The sequence below is a fragment of the Hyperolius riggenbachi genome, chromosome 9 (assembly GCF_040937935.1).
Source record: "Hyperolius riggenbachi isolate aHypRig1 chromosome 9, aHypRig1.pri, whole genome shotgun sequence".
NCBI classification, from domain to species: Eukaryota; Metazoa; Chordata; class Amphibia; order Anura; family Hyperoliidae; genus Hyperolius; species Hyperolius riggenbachi.
Window position 1 is genome coordinate 40,062,056 of NC_090654.1, and position 19,791 is coordinate 40,081,846.

General features: G+C 43.9%; 1 protein-coding gene across 3 annotated transcripts in view; it reads left to right on the forward strand.

Annotated features, from left to right (window-relative positions):
- The window catches only part of BRPF1 (bromodomain and PHD finger containing 1), an 87,383-nt gene extending 70,229 nt beyond the window's left edge, over positions 1-17,154 (forward strand). For 2 of the 3 annotated variants that reach the window (XM_068252566.1, XM_068252564.1), the window contains exons 12-15: positions 1,875-2,005; positions 8,425-8,546; positions 8,749-8,903; positions 12,184-17,154. In XM_068252566.1, the coding sequence (XP_068108667.1) occupies positions 1,875-2,005; positions 8,425-8,546; positions 8,749-8,903; positions 12,184-12,367 (592 nt within the window). In that variant the 3' untranslated portion in view covers positions 12,368-17,154. The remainder of the gene's footprint in view (positions 1-1,874; positions 2,006-8,424; positions 8,547-8,748; positions 8,904-12,183) is intronic. The other variant, XM_068252567.1, reaches the window with a different exon arrangement.
- Positions 17,155-19,791: the final 2,637 nt, after the last annotated feature.

Consider the following 19,791-nt stretch of genomic DNA (forward strand, 5'->3'; position numbering starts at 1 on the left):
TGATGTGATCACAGCAAATAAGAGCTTTGCAAATCTATCAGCTGATCAAACAAATCACATGCTTCTCCATGAGTTCTGCTAGACAGGACCACCACTAGTGTGCACATGTAGGAAAGAAAGCTCAGCCTCTGTATTCTGCTCTTTGCATCCCCTCTGCTGTACAAAATGTGAGCAAAGCCCTCCCCCAGCCTTCTGATAAGACAAAACCATTTATAAGTTATGGCCGCATACAGTCTCAATCGTCTCCAAATGTGAAAATGTATTAAAAAAAATGAGATGCAGCTACCTATTAGGCAGCCAAAGTTCAATCAATGTTCTGCGGATCCATAAAGCTTTGTACACACAGTAGACCCGTGGTTATGTGGAATGAAAGATAAACAATGGGTTGGCTGAGAATAGTTAGAAAGTAAAAAAAAAAAAAGTTTTCCGACAAAGGTAAAAAAAATGTGATAATCGTCCATGGGTGTAGTCAATAATATGTGTTAATCGTTCTTACCGCACCGATCCATTCATAAAGCCTCATGTGTTGCGAATTTCACTCTTCCGGGTTCTCAGTTTCACGCTTCTGTTAACGATCTAATCGGTAGACCGTCATTATGCCATCACTGAATTCAAATGTGCGCTGATGACTTTCCTTTGTCGCTAACCATCGGGCATCGCTTGTTTTTCCAACATCCGGAGTCTAGCGTGTGTGTCTAGCTTAAAGGAAGTGATAACCGCAACAGCATCAATTAGTTTCAGGCTCCAGCGAACCCTTTCTCAAGCATTGATGTAGGAATTGAGAATAATCCATATAAATGACTCTTGATCGATAACCATGGAGTTCAACAATCGTTAGGTACGTTATGGCCAGGTGACCCCCCGCATAATCCGGGCGGCTGTAATGGCAAAGATGCGGTGAAGACTCAAGCTTTGCTGACCTGTTCTGTCCTGTGGTCAGCATAGACTTCAACCATTATGCAATGAACTTGATCCTGATTGGCTCACAAGGCTCCCCTCCCCTTCACAGGCGCTGATAACAAGCCGTGCAAGGATTACATATACTGATATGGAAACGGACACTTTTTACTGGCTTGTGTATAAAAATATGTTGAAACATTCATTATGGACCAAGCTACTGTATTAAAGGGGAACTGAAGAGAGAGGTATATGGGGGCAACTATGTTTATTTCCTTTTAAGCAATACCAGTTGCCTGGCAGCCCTGCTGATCCTCTGCCTCTAATACTATTAGCCATAGCCCCTGAACAAGCATGCAGCAGATCAGGTGTTTCAGACTTTAAAGTCAGATCTGACAAGACTAGCTGCATGCTTGTTTCTGGTGTTATTCAGATACTACTGCAGAGAAATAGACCAGCAGGGCTGCCAGGCAACTGGTATTGATTAAAAGGAAATAAATATGGCAGCCTCCGTATACCTCTTACTTCAGTTCCCCTTTAAACTGTCATCCACCTCTTCTCTAGACAACGTTTTTACTTTATATTTATTTTTTTTTAGTTATGGATATAGTATGAAGGAGTTAGATATCCTCTTTAGTTGTGCTGGTTTAGTTTTCTGGTTTAACTCGATGGACATGCGTCTTTTTTTCAACCCACATAACGATGTGCTTTTATTTGCTGTTTGTGCTTCCATAAGGGAGAGGTGGTGTTGTCTTTCTCAACAGGAAGATGGTGCAATTAGGGACCAGTGTGTTATCGTGCCTCAGTCCCTCTTCTGGTGGTACTCAGGGATTGTATTTGGTACCCCTGTTTGTACAGGGATCCGTTTGCCCTGCCAACATGGAAATGCGTTCACTATGTCTGCTTCTCCTGTGCCAGAAGTGGGTACACTTATCCCAGTAGTCGTAAAAATAAGCCGTTCCATTTTTCCTTTGCAGCACTACACCCTCTAAGCAGGGACGGGGGAAGCCATCTTTCTCGAGAGAGAATTACCACGACTACAGCAGCGAGGACACATCGGGGACCGAAAACGAGTCCTATTCCATGGGGGGACGAGTTGGGCATGGCTGTAAGTTCCTGCTTCCTGAACTCTTCTGATTGGAGCAGCTGCTCTATGTTAGGATGCTGTTAGAGGGTAACGGGAGTTAATGAAGTACCCTATCCAGACTGTTCCCTCTCGGATAAATGCCTGTTCTGCCTGCATCTCCCTGCATTCAGATCACTGCTGGGGGTCTAACTGTGTACAGCATCATGGGGTGTTTGTTTACTTACCACACTACTGAAATAAGGGTGCCGCGATAATATGGCTGCCGGAGATGGTGGCTAGTAGAATACCGGTAAAATGTATGTAATTGTGATAGTTGATGGTTGAACATTGATAATTTCTTAGATTATTTTACTATCGCCTGACCTGACCATATTCTCATTCAAACTCTCTCTATCCATGCCTAACCTTAACCTAACCCACCACACACACAATGTCTATCCCTAACCGACCTCCTCTCCCCCCCCCCCCCCCCCCCAAACAATGCCTAACCATCACCCCTTAACCAGGACTTAAAGGGCCAATATCGCTAAGAATAGCAGAATTTAAAATTCATATAAACACATACAAATAAGAAGTATGTTTCTTTCAGAGTGAAATAAGTAATAAATAAAATACTTTTCTCCTATGTTGTCACTTACAGTAGTTAGTAGAAATCAGACGGAACTGACAGTTTTTTAACTAGTCCATCTCTTCATGGGGGATTCTCGGTGTTTCATTTATTCTTTACAAAAGCAATCGCTTTTGAAAATAAAGAAAACCCTGAGAATCAGCCGTTAGGAGATGGACTAGTCCAAAACCTGTCAGTTCTGTCAGATTTCTGCTACCTACTGTAAGTGACAGCAACAGAGAAGAAAAGTAATTCATAGTACATTCTATTTAGGGAGAAATGTACTTTTTATTCATGTATTTTTACATTTTAAAGCTTTTCATGATAGTGGTCCTTTAAAGCGGATCCGAGATGAAAAACTAATTATAACAAGTAACTTGTCTATATATCTTCTCTAAAGTTTAGATAGTTTACACAGCAAATCTAGCTGCAAACAGCTTCAATAGAATATGATCATTTCTTCCTGTGATACAATGACAGCAGCCATGTTGTTTGTAAACATTACACAGAGGCTGGCTTATCTGCATCTTGAGCACTCACCCTGTGAAAAAACCTAATCCCCTCCTCCTCCCTCCTCCCCTCTGCCTATGGAGTCTCTGGCTAGTAACACCTCCCCCTCCTCCTGCCCAGACTGAGCTCCCATGAGCCCTTGCTACTGTCTGAAAATGCCAAGGCTCTCTGAAAAATTGTGGGCGAGGCTTGTTTAGTTTATAGGGAATTAGAGTATTAAAACAAAAAAAGTATTTGGCTTGAGGAATGCCCTATAAACAATAGGAAAGGAACACAATTATGTAATGAGTAAAAGTTCACCTCGGATCCACTTTAATGCTAACACACACATCCCATCCCGGCACAATCCCTGTCAATATCCATGCCAGGAAGCTCCCACACTTCCTGGCACCCGATAAAATAGTGCAGTGGTTTATATCCGGCGCCCACTATTTTATCGGGTGCCAGGAAGTGTGGGAGCTGCCATAAGCACCCATGTTCTCTGTTAGGATGTTGCCACCATACATGCCCATGACCACTATTTGTAGCCACAGCTAAACGCAGCAAATAATATGGGTGCCTATGGCAGCACTCATACATCCCCAGCGCCCAAATTACTTGCTTTGCCTGCAGCCACCCTGCAAACCTTGCACAGTAAACAATTGCCAATTTTTCCATCAAGAGAAATTGAAATCGTTTAGTGCAGAGTACCATCTAGTGACAGTAGGGGGCAGCACCCGAGTAAGTGAACAAACACCATTTAAACTGATGCAAGTGCGGAAGTCCCCTGCCAGTGGGGGCCGAGGGGGGTTCAGTTAGGATAGGGTACTTTAAACGTAAGCTTAACTCTCAAGGTTCCGTCATTGTCTTCTATGCTGTGCTGTTAGACTATCTATGTGGAATAAGCTCAAATTTCTTGAAAGTTTAGTTAATTTTGGCTGAGATGTAAAATTTAGCTAAAAAACCACTTGGCCCACCCAGTCTGTCCTCTTCTGTTAAAGTTTAAATCTTAGAGAATTGCAGAAACTGTTATACACAAATGCACAAGTAATTCTCGCGCTGGAGAACTGTGGAGGCCGCCGTTCACAACCTCCCAAAACCATGCTAAAATCTCCGATTGTAACACGAATCCTCCAGCTGCAGTGAACGAATATGCAGATCAGCTGTTCTTAGATCCGCAATGGCAGCCTCCACATTTCTCAGCAAGAGTTTGTTTAAAGATAAACCTGGCTAGTCTGGCATTTGGGGAAATGAAGCGTTGCTGTTTATTATATTCAAGATCAGGTGTTTGTTTTTTATTTTATTTTGTTATAGTTTGTTGTTAAGGGACAGTTAGATCTTCTCCTTCAGGTACACAAATATACTCAGCCAGGCCTAGGTATGGGGCAGTTAATTTCAAGTATGATTATTGAACCACTTCAAAGCCGCTGACTAGGAATTAAAAAAAAAAAGACACACACAGAATAGTACTTTGAATGTGTAACTAGTAGTACATTGTTATTTTTACATTGGGCAGTCACTGTGACATGTAGTACATCACTAGTTTTACATTTTATATTGGGCAGTCACTGTAACATTGCTGTGAGCTGGACTGGTTTACTTGGTTGGGTTCACTTCTGATTTTTAAGCCCAGAGACAATCCAGACTAGAACAAGGCAAATTATAACAGCCATCAGGTTAAAGGGGCACTATGGTGAAAATTTAGGCTACTGGGATAACCCTGGTAGCATGTACCTAATATTAGAAGCATCGGATACTATGTTTTTTTATTTTTAATGTGTGCTTGCAAGGTTATATAGAGCATATGCAGTGATCCTGCCTGTCCTCCCCTTCTGGTGGTTCAGGCTGCACCTGTAACAGCTCTCCTCACTACAAGCTAAGCTGTAAGACAGGGGTCTCAAACTCGCGGCCCGCGGGCCATTTGCGGCCCTCGGTACAATATTTTGTGGCCCTCGCCGGCAAAAGCTTCCTTATAGTTTGCTTCAGTGCTCCCAAGTAATCCGCCACATCCCCACCGCTAAACGAGGGCTGCAGAGCCCCCAAATCGCCCGGGGGGCAATCCGCCGGCATTTCCTGGAAGGGGCAGAGCTTTCAGCTTCAGCTCTGCCCCTCCTGACGTCAATCGCCGCCTCCCCCCGCCCCTCTCTGTGAAGGAAGAGTGAGAGGGGCGGGCAGAGGCGGCGATGCGCCGCAATTGTGAAATTCCTTATGCAGCCCAGCCTCATCCTGACTTTGCCTCCTGCGGCCCCCCAGGTAAATTGAGTTTGAGACCCCTGCTGTAAGGGGACATAGGAATGCAGGCCGCTAAGCAAGTGGTGTGGAAGATCGTAAATAAAGAAATTGGCAAGAGAAATGACTTGTTTACACTGCGTTTTTACACTGGGCTCAGCTCCTTCTGCTCCCAGTGCTACGATCTCCCCCAGCACTCCCTGAGCACTGGCTGAGCAGCCTGCATCTGCCATACAGATTCAGCAGGGAGAGAGGAGAGGAGAAATAGCTGTTACAGCACAGCCTGAGTCAGGAGAAGGTAGTAGTACACGTGGCATAGCTTGGAAAGTAATGGGCAGGATCTCTGCATATGCTCTCCAACCTTTCAAGTCCACATAAGGAAAAAAATAATGTATGCTCCTAATATTAGGTACATGCTACCATGGTGGTCCTAGTACCCTAATTTTTGCTATTATGCCCCTTTAAGGAACTGTAAACAGCAGACAGAATACCTACTTTGTAAACCAAATATTCTTCTCCAACATCTTTACAATTTTTTCCCTTATCCCACCCAAGATAAGGCAAGCAATACAGCCACCACTAAATGAACGATTGATCAGTCTCTGAAGGAATCAGGTGTTTGGCTGTGCCTCCTGTACACCAGACAATTGACGCAGCAAAGGTAGATATAAAAGATCTGGGCACAAGAACACTTCTAGTTGCACTTTATTTAATCCTAAGCAAGACGGGCAGCAAAGTGTGGACGGCCTGGCAGTAGTTTCGCAGGTTTTACCTGCTCCCTCAGAGGCCACGGACTTCAATCGTGGCTTCTGGCAAAGCGGGTGAAACCTGCAAAACGGCAGTCAGGCTGTCCACACTTTTCTCACTATCTCTCATGCTTAGGATGAGATAAAGTTATATGCAACTAGAAGCGGTCTGCTGCCCAAATCCTCTATCTCTACTTTTGCTTTTTTTCTAATTTCATTAAAGATCTATATTGACTCAACAACTGGCAAACAATTGCTTTCCACCGTGTCATACTAGCTTATCTCCCATCGGTTGTCTAACTGTAACCAATCCCCTCTGTAAGCAACACCTACCTGTCTCCTAGCCCTATTCACCGCCATAATTTAAACCATATCTAAATGTAAAAGCTTAAATCTTACAATGGGGCTAGTGCTGCAAGTACAGCACTGCCCTACCTGCCTTACTCTTTAGCATGAATGTTTTTCTGGTATAGAGGGGTGTGGCCTGCTTCCCTTTCCTGCAGCTTGCATACACCATCTAATGTTCAGCCTTGTACACACATATGAGGACTGTCGCCTAGCAGGGATGAGGACTCTGGGTGATAGTGAGGATCCAAGGCTGTACAGGTGCGGTGCTAGCCTCTAGACTAGCAACACGTGCTGTTGCTATGCAGGGGAGGGCCAACTGAGCAGCACACAGGGGGTGGAGTGAGTGGAGAGAACAATGCCCTTGGCTGAGTTGATCCTTTGTCATTGTGCTAAGGGGGATTGCGGCCACGTTACACATGCTAAATTCTTGGCAGATACTGATGTTATAGGCCACCTTAGCAAAGGTTCATCTACTGTGTGTATGAGGCTTGAAAATGAGGATTTTGAGCGCCCTGAAAGTGCCCATTAACGGTACAACCTCCAGAATGATTGACCGTGTGATTGATCAGATCAGGTGGTGATAAACGATAATCGTCAATCGATTGTTTTGTCTATCAGAATTTTAGAACTATTCTTTTAGCCTGATCAGATTGTTCATCATTTTTCCCTTTGTTAATGGTCAGAACGATCATTTCTGATCGATTGCATCAAACGGATCAGAGGTTCAAGAAATTGGATAATTGATGGACACCCTAAGGACAAGCAGCTAGGCTGTGTGTCTTAGTAAGGTGCGATTATCCTGCCTTGGCTCTCATGCCACAGGACAATCACACCATACCATATTTGAAACCAGCCACAAGTTTACAGCAAGCAGCTTGATTGCTTAAATCATTTGCCTTGTCCTAATTGTTGGGCTTTACAGTGAAACTATAGTCAAAATTCCTTTTCTGCTCCAGCTGGCTAGCCACACAATAGGAACTCCTATGGACAAACCATTATTTGTAACAAATTGCTGGAAGCTTATCCTTGCTGCACTGGATCAGAAACTCCCAAGGCAGTACAGCAGAGCATTTTTCTCTGCAGGCCTACATTTTTGAATAACTTGATAATATAATATGCCCATGCAGTGGCAGCTCCCAGCACTGCTGTACTCTGAGCTGGGGGGATTTGTGATTTTATTTTCTTTACATAGATGACATTACTTTAGGACACAAGCAAGTAGAGCAATAACAAATAGGGAAATGTATGTTATGCCAGACTGTAATTACATTTTATTTCCTCTTTAAGTACAACAGTTCTTGTTGCCCATTACAGCCATCAGATTCTTGCCTTTCAGTTTCAAACGCAGTATAAAAGAATGGAAGCAAGCTGATTGGTTGTTGTGGGGAGAAGAATCTGTTCCTCCTGTAGATAATTATAAGCGAGGCACAGTGTCTTGCAATTTAATATGATTGATTTCTAATGAATATATTTTAACTGCTTCAAGCCATAGCATGGCTGTCATTAATAGGCTTAAAACGTAAAGTGTACCCGAGGCGAACCTCAAGTACAAAAGCTTATACTTACCTAAGTCCTATAGAGTCTTCCCACGCCGCCCTCCGTTCCTCCGTTGCCGCTCCCGGACACCCAAAGACTTTCAACAAGGGCTTGTCGGAACTCTGATTGGGGCCGCACTCCTCTTCACGCGTGAACACGACAGTACTGCGCCTGTGTGAGTACAGCCACGCCTGCGCAGTAAGCCGGAGCTGTGCATGTCAGAAAAGGAGAGCGCCCCCGATATTAAGGAGGGACCCGGCGAGCGGTGGCAGGAGCCAGGAGGACCTGGGAATAGTCTTTAGGATCCAGAGGCTTTCCTCTGCTTAGGTAAGTATTTCCTTTTTTCCGGAGCTTCGGCTTGGGTTCACTTTAAAAAAAAAATTGACTAGACCAGCTGCATTTGAAACTTTAGAGCTCTTATCATACTGTATGATGTGACATTCCAGGCAGGCCTGTGACGTGTGACCTTTTCTGTTGTTTGATAGTGGTGCGCAAAGGAATGGAGGGACGAGGGGCGGGGTGGCTGTCCGAAGACGAAGATTCCACTCTAGAAGCCTTAGACTTGGTGTGGGCCAAGTGTCGGGGATACCCCTCCTATCCGGCTCTGGTAGAGATCAGTTCCTCCCCTATTATTCTGCTCGTTGTTACCGTAGCTGTATAATTGTACGCCGTAACCGATCACTGTGGGTCTGTTGAACTTGCTGAAAATTAGTTGTCATGAGCTATTTTATTTTTTTTCGTGTCTCTAATCGCTATGTTGCCGAGGCTTAAGCCGTGCGGGATTCTAACTGCTTCTTTCTTTTATCAAGATTATCGACCCAAAGATGCCCCGAGAAGGAATGTTTCACCACGGGGTGCCAATTCCTGTACCACCCGTAGATGTTCTCAAGCTGGGCGAGCAGATGACTCAAGAAGCACAAGAGCATCTCTACCTCGTTCTGTTTTTTGACAATAAGAGGACGTGGTGAGTATTGACACCACTTTAAAGAGGAGCTGTCAGCCATACTATCTCGGGAAAAAAACAAAAACATATAAGTAGATAAATACTTGCTCTACTTACATAACAGATGTATTGCCCTCTCCACATTATGATTCCTGTGAATTTTATAAAGGAAAAGTAGAGAATCCTATTCTAGACAGTTTCCATATTTACTGTGGCTATTTTGAAGCCAGTAGTGATGTAATATCCGCCCTTAGTCTCCTCTGCCTGATTTGCCTGCACTTCACTATAGAAAGTGCATTGTTTCAGCCTGAGAAATGTTGGCCAATCAGAGAGGAACAGAGGTGTGGGAGGGGAAAACAGGAGGGAAAGAGGCTTCAGCCAATCAGGCTGCATTAGGTAAGTCTGAGGGAAGCAAAAAAAGACAACCCAGCATGCCCTGCAACTTCTCTTTTGTGTACCAAATTTTCTGTGTACCAAATAAGAGTCATGTAAACTGGGGAATGATAATTTATCAACAAGAAAAGGAATAGTGATTTTAACTTTTGGATTGCCTGATTAGCATCCTTATTACTTGTTTACCAGATAAAAATAAAGAATTGATTTTTGATTTTATGCCCCACAGTTACTCTTTAAAGTAGCAGGGACAGCCATACTATCCTAGGAAAAACAACAACACATTTATAAGTAGATAACTAGTTGTTCTACTTACATAACAGATGTATTGTACTGTCCATGTTTTAATTGCAGTGAATTTTATATAGTAAATAAAGGGAAAACTGTTCCTGGCATTTTCAATTTTTACTTCTTCTGATTGAAGCCAATCTTGATGTCATTTCCTCCCTTACTTTTTTTTTCCTCCTAGAAACTGCACTGTCATATCTAGCTTGCTTTGTAAACACATGAGAGCACAGCATAGATCGTATTTCAGCTGCTCACTGGACTGCCCTCAGGGAGGATCAGAAATGTGGGAGGGAAGATGACAAGCTTCCTTATTGTCGGCAATGGTCCAAATAGAGCCAGGCTGACTGAGATAAGATTCATTACAGCAGAAACATTTCTGATTGGATTAGAGTGCTTGCAATGCAGGATCAGGTTGCCAGCTGCGTAATAAACACAGAGTAGGGGGTAAATGGAATTTCATTTTGTGGCTGACAATTCTGCTTTAAATTGTAACTTTGGTCAAAGAAATTGGTAGAGTAGTTTTCTATATGGACAGGATCCAATATAAAGGAAACAGAGTGTTATTATGTTACTGTTATATCCTGCAGTTGCTAACCAAATAGAACTGCAGTACACAAGGCCAGTATCATGCCATCTGACCCAGATTTCTGCTTTCATAATTCCTGAATTGGCTTTAGAGAGACCTTCTTCTTACCCGCAATGTACAGATGCTGGATTTTTGGCAGCCTCAAAGATTTTTCGTAGAAAATCTGTTCAAAAATCTAATGTGAGTTTAGGAGTGATGATTTCACTACTGATGCCACGAGTGATGGCATCACCAATGGGTGACCAGTATTGTTCTTCTAATGTATTAACAGCAGCAGGGCAGGTCTCCAACGTCCAAATTTGAACACCCCTTTCGCCAAAGTGTCATGAAGTTTGTGTATACAGAGAGTCTTACCAGTCCAGTGTGTGGCACTGTGCCGCAAACAGGACGTACAGGCGTGTCCTGTCAATCAGCAGCAAACGCGCCGCTTGTTCATGGCGGGACTTACTCAGCAGGGATTGGTGAACAGGAATGTTCTCGAAGCCCTGGCTTGCAAGTGCATCCACTGCATTATCCCAAGGGACTATCATTGAATTTGCGGCATGGTGAAAGGATTTTGTCTGTTGCCACGCTACGGACAAAGTGTGAACGGACCCTTAGTGGTGAAGGACTTTGTCTCTAGAACCATAGATTTTGATCAAATTGATTGATCAGTAGTCTCTCTAAATGTACACTTCTCAAAAAAGCCACCGCACTCTGCTCCTTTTTAGAGTCCTGTAGTCACTCAGTTGACTGAATCACCACCACATGGATGAAACAGATAAATCAGTGGACTATCGGTTAAAATATAAAAACAAGTGCTAAACGCACATCAATCTTTTCTGAAAAATGCAAAGCCTCACATTATGGATCCTATCACGTATGAGCACATGTAAGTAATCAAATAAACCACATATCTGTCTGCTCCATTGCCAACCCGACCTGTTTCGCCACCAGGGCATCATCCTGGGTTCCCTATTTACCTTTACAAACAATGTAAAATCTGGGAAAGTAAGAAAAGGGCTTTAAACCTTGTACATAACTGTATAATAATCATCCCTTAGAAAGTGCAGTGCCATTAATTATTGATTCATAAAAATATACAGCGATATATAGCCATAGGAAGTGTACTTTTTTTGTATTCTAAATTATTGACTGCATTCTACTATATGTGGCTAAAGTGGACCTGAACTCCTGCACAGGACAGAAGGAAAACCTGGAGAAATGTACCCAGTGTGTATTTAGAGAGTTTAGCCTGTGACTTATCACAACTGTAATTTGATCTCTCAGTTGTGCCAGCTGGCTGCCTCGGGAGAGCAGCTAATTTGTAAACACAGGATGTTAACCTTATGTTTGCCTCCCTGAAAGCAGGAAGTAGACACACTGCAGACTTATTGAAGGGTTTGTATCCTCTGTAACAAAGAAATGTTTTTCCTTTAAAGAGACTCTGTAACATCAAAAACCTCCCCTGGGGGGTACTCACCTCGGGTGGGGGAAGCCTCCGGATCCTAATGAGGCTTCCCACGCCGTCCTCTGTCCCACGGGGGTCTCGCTGCAGCCCTCCGAACAGCCGGCGACAGACCGGACTGTAGCTTCAATATTTACCTTTGCTGGCTCCAGCGGGGGCGTTGTGGCTGCTTTCGGCACGGAAATAGACGGAAATACCCGACCTCCGTCGGGTCCGCTCTACTGCGCAGGCGCCGGAAACTTGCGCCTGCGCAGTAGAGCAGACCCGACGGCGATCGGGTATTTCCGCCTACTTCGGAGCCGACAGCCGTCAGAGCGCCTGCGCAGGAGCCGGGAAGGTAAATATTGACGTCACCGCTGCACGGAGGGCTGCAGCGAGGCCCCTGAGGGATGGAGGACGGCGTGGGAAGCCTCATTAGGATCCGGAGGCTTCCCCCACCCGAGGTGAGTACCCCCCAGGGGACGTTTTGTCGTTACAGTTCCTCTTTAAAGCGTATTATCTTTCAGAGCAGAGAGGAAGTTCTGAGTTCAGGTGCTCTTTAAGGCTCCTCTTTAATAATGTCCCATATGTGATTCCCTTGTCCGCAGGCAATGGCTGCCAAGAACAAAGCTGGTCCCTCTGGGGATGAACCGCGAGTTGGACAAGGAGAAGATGCTGGAAGGGAGGAAATCGAACATTCGTAAATCTGTACAGATCGCCTATGAGCGGGCCGTGCAGCACCGCAACAAAGTCCAAGGCGCCCAGAGCAGCGAGTCCAGTGAGAGCGACTAGTAGCTTCCGTTATCATGGCTGACCACCTGCGTCACATTGTGCTGCTATTGCTAAGGGCAACAAAAACGCCATAATCGGAGGGATCACCCTACAGCGAGCAGCGTGTGGACACTGCGAGGGCGGCGAAGCTGTGGCCCAGCATAATACAGAGGAGCAAGAAACAGAAGACTTTACAGTTTCACTGCTTGTCATATGGAAACAGGGACTCTCTAAACAGATATCCTTATGGTCGCTGGCTGACCATTTTAAAGTAAACCAAGACGAGGGCTCTCGGGGGAGGGGGGGGGGGAGGGCAGAATTTTTTTGTTGTTGTAAATTGTGAATTCCCCATTAATCATGGATTCCCCAAATCAGCTGAATAGTGTGTGTTTATAGAGCCGTGAGAAGCCTGGTTATTGTGAAGAAGTGGTGCTGACTGGTCCGGTTTCGGACTCTATTACTCTGTTCCTGATCATCTCACTTTGTAGGACTGCATACATTGTTTCATTTAAAGCACATTTGGCATGGATAGTCACAATGGGTAATTGTTGCAAGCTTAAGTTAAAATAAAAAAGCAGTGCAACTTACCTGGGGCTTCTTGCAGCCTCCTGGAGTCCTTCTGTACCCGCAACGTCCTTCCACAATCCTCCAACAAGCAGCGATGACCCTGGCAAAGCTGGCCGGCCACGTGCACTCAGAACGTGCTTTTGTTGGCAGCAACATGCTGCGCATGCAGTATGGGAAAATTGCTGCTGCGCATGGAAAGAACGCTCCCGTGAACTGGAGTGTGATCAGGGTGCGAGCGGCTTGGGCAGTATCCTCAGACTGGCCGCGACCATCCAGCTTTGCGGGGGTTGCCGCTGCTCGCTGAAGGGACTTGGAAGGACGGCACAGGCACAGGATGACTCCAGGGGGCTGCAAGAAGACCCAGGTAAGTAAAACTGCTTTTTTGAGGGGGCTTAAATAACCCTTTAAAACAGAAGGCAGTTGCAAGTCGTCACTTTCTAAACCTGTCCAAAAATCATGGACAGAGCAAGAACCTCTCTGGTTTCTATTGATTTCTGTTTTCCTACCTGGGAGAGTTATGCTTAAAGGGGAACTGAAGAGAGAGTTATATGGAGGCTGTCATGTTTATTTCCTTTTAGACAATACCAGTTGCCTGGCAGCCCTGCTGATCCTCTGCCTCTAATACTATTAGCCATAGCCCCTGAACAAGCATGCAGCAGATCAGGTGTTTCAGTGGTTCAGACTTATAAGTCTGATCTGACAAGACTAGCTGCCTGCTTGTTTCTGGTTTTAATCAGATACTACTGCAGAGAAATAGACCAGCAGGGCTGCCAGGCAACTGGTATTGATTAAAAGGAAATACACATGACAGCCTCCATATACCTCTCTCTTCAGTTCCCCTTTAATTCTGTTAGTTACAGGAAGTGGGTCAACCTCCTCAACAGGAACCTACAGCAGAAAATAAAACCTGTTTTTTTTGTAAAGCAGAGAGCAACCTTCAAGTTGTTATTGCTGTCTGTGGGACCACTAAGCTTAAAATAAGGTTATGGAGGTCCCAGGGACAGGGGATGAGGAAAATCTCTGCACTGTAACAGGGACAGCAGTTTAACTTACCTTCTACTTCTTCTTGCTGCCTGTAGACTTCCTGGTCCTTCGCCATCATTCCACGCTACTCCCATCAGCCACGGTATCCGTCGGAAAGCTGTATGCGCAGCCCGGGGCCACACGACTAAAAACTGCTACTGCAAATGGGCCAGACGCTCCGTGTACAGGAGTGCATTCGAGGAGGCGGGTGGCCATGTGTGCGCAGTAGCCGGCGACTGATTGAGTCAGCCAGCTTTTCAAAGGGGTACAACGGTGGATGGGAGCAGAGCGACGGACCGGGAGGACTACAGTGGGCTAGAAGAAGCCAGAGGTAAGTTACTGTATATACTCTACTATAAGTCTAGAAATTTAGGTCTGACTCACTAAATAAAAGTATAGGGAGCATCTGCAGCAATTTACCATATGGTAAGTGACACTTTCTTGATAAAGGAAATGCCAAGAAAACACAGGTCTGAAAGTCCTGGCCACAATTAAGGAAAGGAGCAGGGGGGAAATACTGGGCCGCAGAAGGGGGAGTGATTAATTGCTGCACTTGGGGGCCTGGAGGAGGTATTGGCTGCACGTAAGGAACAGGAGGGGTTAATGGCTGCAATTCTATAAGCAGTGCAGTCAGTAACCTTTCCTTGCTCCAAAGTGCAGCTGTTAATTCTTCCTGGTCCCCAAGTGCAGCCATTAACTTTGCTTGGTAGACTTATAATTGAGTCAATTAAAAATTCCCGCTTAAGAGGGTCAAGTATTGGAGTCGATTTAAACACGGGGTCGACTTGTATTCGAGGATAAACGGTACTGTAAAGTGGGGGAAAATATTTCACTTAACATACTCTTTAAACATTTTTCATCAGCCCATAGACAATACAAAACAGCCGTGCATGTGCACCCGTGGGTGTAATTGGATCTTTGCTACTGCTAAATGGATGTTTATAAAACATCCTATTTGCACTAAAAAAAGTGCAAAAATAGGACAATAGGTCCATTTTGCAGGAAGTTGTTAGACAATATTGATATTCTAGAGCAGAATCAGTTTCCAGGCAGGACTGTGGCTTTGGGACATCGTTTTGTGGTAAACACCTGCATGGAGATCGTTTAATCATGAGATTTCCCATGGCTGTCAGTCCCTGCTGAAATACAAATCATTCTGTTACATTGTTCAGGGCTTTTCGTTACTTAGAAGCATAGAGAGTTGTAGTCACTAAACCAGCAAGCATGCCGCGGATCAGGATGTGTGCAGCTAAGCATCATGGGAGACAACTGCTTCTGGCAGTCCTGAATAAGAGGCCAGGTACTTTCACTTTGCTCCCACATCACTCATCTGAGCCTTTCCACCACCGAACAGCTGAACAGGAAATGTGTGCCACTAGCTAATCTGTCCCACCAGAAACGTACTCACACTTGTTAAGTTCTTATGAACCCCTCCGTCCCTATCTCCTGGCGCTCCAAAGCAATGGAGAGCCTAAAATCCATGATTATTTTTTTTGGTGAAATCGAACCACTGCCTTGCCGAGAATTAACAACCTTCCTCTATAGTTTCTCCTCCGTCTTCTGACTATAGTGGATCTTTTTTTAATGAAAAGAAAGTGTCAGGTTCACCCCCAAACACAGAAATAGGGATGTCTCGTTTTCAGTGCCTGGCTGAAATTCAATGGCCTAAAAATCAGAATTGTGTTCCTTTATAGCCTAAACTTTAATCCTATAATTTCTGTATGAGTGTCCTCTCTGCTGCCAGACCATGATTCTTGCCTGCACAGCCTGTGAAAGGAGCAAGTCAGAGGAAAGCTCCCGAAGAGATTGTCTGATCAGTTTCATCCTCTGTTTCTCTTGTGCCCGTGGTCAGTTGCCTGAGAATTATTTACATTAATTGTGAATATGTCTAAGGGAAAGACAGCAGCCAGTGGGGTGGGGGAGAAAGGATCCTAGAGCATTAGAAGACTTTAATCATGAGATATGTCATGGCTCTTGAGTGTATGTAACAATGATTTTAGGCCAGAGAAAACGTAATTAGATTATTTTTTGCCTTATTTTTCCTTTTAATCATGCATAGGATTTCTGTGCCATATGCAGGGGCAGAGATGGAAAATATGGCTATCTGTCTATCGCTTTTAAGCAAACTTAAACTAAACATAATTATGAGTTCATGATTTGCAATGTGCAGTAGTAACGGTAAATCAAACTTTTCTTATTTTCAGTTTAAGGGCTGAAAACAGCCATGTCAGTGTGGCATAAAATCTTTTTCATTCAGCTTTCACACAGAAATAATGATCTTTTGAACTTTTTTTAGCACTGTCCTGTTATTAGGAGTGTTTGTTCAGCCAGGAACCATTTTAATTACTTTTCAGGAGAGCTTCTAGTCTGACTGCCTCATCTGCATAGATAAATCACTGGTTAATTAGCCCGTATAATTAAAAAAAAGAAATGGTGAACATAGGCAAGTTCTTAGTAGGCCTTGTACTATATCAGTATATATCACGTCACATGTCAATTTAGGTACATTTGCAGCATCACTGCCCACACATTGTGTAGACTCAGGTCTGCTGGGTGATTTTCTCCAATTGAGTTATCTAATAGTGTTTGGATTGCTTTGCTTTTGATTAAAGCGAATCTGTGGGAAGAAAAAATAGAAGTAAAGTTAGATGCTTACCTCCCATCCTTATCCACCACATGGATGCTTGCTTGGACCCCCTTCAACTTTACGGCCATGCTCCATTCCATGTATGAGCGCTGCCACACTGTGCAGGCGCAAGTATGGCCCATGCCTGCAGCACAGAGCTGCTTGTGAACGAAGGAAAAAAGCCGTGCACGAGCGTCTGCATGCTGCAGCGCTGGCGTATGCCGTGCCTGCGCAATGCTGCCGCGTCTGTACAGGAATGGGAGTGCGGCCGTGAAAACAAAGGGTCCCGGCGCTGGATTGGTGCAGTGGAGTAAGATGGGGGAAGCCATTGGATTTTGCAGAGTCTTCCCTTAAAGGGGAACTGAAGAGAGAGGTATATGGAGGCTGTCATGTTTATTTCCTTTTAGACAATACCAGTTGCCTGGCAGCCCTGCTGATCCTCTGCCTCTAATACTATTAGCCATAGCCCCTGAACAAGCATGCAGCAGATCAGGTGTTTCAGTGGTTCAGACTTATAAGTCTGATCTGACAAGACTAGCTGCATGCTTGTTTCTGGTTTTAATCAGATAATACTGCAGAGAAATAGACCAGCAGGGCTGCCAGGCAACTGGTATTAATTAAAAGGAAATAAACATGACAGCCTCCATATACCTCTCTCTTCAGTTCCCCTTTAACTGTAAGTATCTAATGTTAATCCTTTCTTTTCGCCCATTGCAGGTACTCTTTAAGAGCACGTCCCCTATCTGCGTCGAGACAGCTAATTTTGACGCAGAGCTGCGTCGATGATTTGGGCGCTGACTTAGGCCGCAATGTGGATTACGGCTATAGCGGCGCTCAGTGACAAATGTGGGCGATTAGAAAAAACCGAGGTAATTCAGCCACCGACAATCGCCGGTGCCTGAATTACGTACATATGTCCACCGCTTCCCCCCCCCCCCCCCCTCCCCAAGCATACCCCTTCACCCCAGAATTTCACAAGATGCAGGATAAGAACCCTTTTGGCTTCAGCCTGCTCCAAAATTTGGTCGTGGCGAATTTGATTGTACGCACCTGCGCACCCGCATCTTGCCTTAGTCACAAGACTAAGGGGATTCCCTGTTATATTACCAACATTGTGCTTCCAGCCAGTTAGACCAAATTGACAGTTCAGGTTATCAGTTACAGTTAACAGTATCTCTGCAATATGAGATGGTTGTAAATTAGATTTGATTAAAGAAAATAGATTTTAACGAGAATATTATAAACTACAGCGTATCCGATCAATGTTTTAATAAAATATTAATGAGGCATGGCTCCCCTCCACCCCCCTTTATTTTGTTTGTTTGTTTTGTTTTGGAATAAGTGCCCGGCTGCAAAATGTGGGAGAAGGGGTGGTACACAAGTGACATTTTCCTAACTTTGTACAGCATCGGGCAATGTGGTGTGATTGGAATTAACATTTCTGATATAGTCTTGTCTACTAGCGTGAGGGACTAGACCAGGTGGGCAGGCAGATATAGATCTAACTAGTCTACCAATGATCATTGTACAGTGTATGCCTACCCTTTGACTACTGCAAAGTCACCCCGTCTTCCAGGCTTTGTCTTGCCTTCTCAATTAACCCTTTAATAATCTGTGATAATTATTTTATAAGTAGCAAGTTTGCACAAATATCAGTCACGCATATTAAGGGATAATGTAGACTATATGGGAAAAGATACAATATTTTGAAAATGTTTGAGAAAATGAGTTTCCCTCAAATGACTGCTTTCATAGTGAGGAATGCGTGCCTTCTTCAAAAAATGTGAAATATATTTAGGTTACATAATTTTAACACCCCCTCCACCCCCAGTCCATTGTCAAAGCCTTTTTCTCTAACGGTGGCACCTTGCTCTGGACTATAAGACAGTTGGACATAGATGAAAGTGACTGGAGGGATGGATTAGCATCTGGGGCCTTTGGTTGGGAAATGGAGGACCTCCTTGTATATGGTACATCGGGGCTCCATAGCTTTACACAAACTGATTTTAGGATTTCCACAGGTAGTTGAGGCCACCACAAGATATCTACACACAGTAGATCTCCTTTAGGTGGCGCTCTAGGGCTCCATAGCTTCACACAAACTGTTATTAGGATTTCTACAGGTAGTGAAGGCCACCACAAGATATCCACACTTACAAGATCTCTTTGTAGCTGGCACTCTATGGCTCCATAGCTTCACACAAGCTGATCTTAGGCCTGCCGCAGGAAGTCAAGGCCACCACAAGATGTCCACACTCAAGAAACATGGACAAGCATGGTTGCATAACTGGTTTACTTTAGAGAGCCAAAAGTTCACGATTGTGTCTAGATTGTGGACTTTAAATATTGGTTTAAGGACTACCCAAGGGCTGTGCGTTGTAAAGCTAAATCCCCTCATCACCAACCCTCTCCCTGATTCGTTTTCATGACACACCCTTCTGTTTACAGCATAATTCCAATTCACAAGATTGGTTTTCTCTTTAATGTTTGTAGTCCTTTCCATAAGAGCTTTGAGAGGATACTGACAGAGTGTGCACACATTAGACCACCACTCAACACGCTGCTCCTCTCCACACTGATGCAAGCTGATTTCTGATTGGTTGCTGCGTTTATAAAAAAAAAAAAAAGGCTGCTTCAGGCAATGAATCTACTTTGTTTGTACCTTCCTAACTTTAGCATGTCTGTGTAAATAATGTATATGTGTGAGGAGAATTAAATTATTCTCAATTGTAAACATTAAGAGTTCTTTTCTAAAGAAAGAAAAAACTATCTGCCGATGTTTTTATTTTGTTTTTGTTTTGTTTTTAACATGTATGTAGTATAAAAATTTCTTTCACTAAACTTTGACGGTTTAAAATCCGACTACGACACAGGCCTTCTTAAGAGTTCTTTTGAATACCGTACAGTTAGATGGCACGATCTATCTCGTCCAGTAGATGCTTTTTCATTACTTCCATTTGTTTTTTGTTTTTTTTGTTTTGTTTTGTTTTTTTATAATCCTTTTGAGTCTTATTGCCTTTTTCTGTTTTGTATTTATTTCAGAAAGAAGATATATTGTTCTTAGAAAAATAAACCTGTCTACTTGGAACAGCTGTTGTACTGTAATATTTTATTATTCCTCAAATGGGCAAACATTGACTAAATAGGCAAACATTGACTAGTTTAGAAGTGAATAATGTAAAAAAGTAAGCCATTGTATCTACTGGTATTCTGTTATAATCAGTAAGGT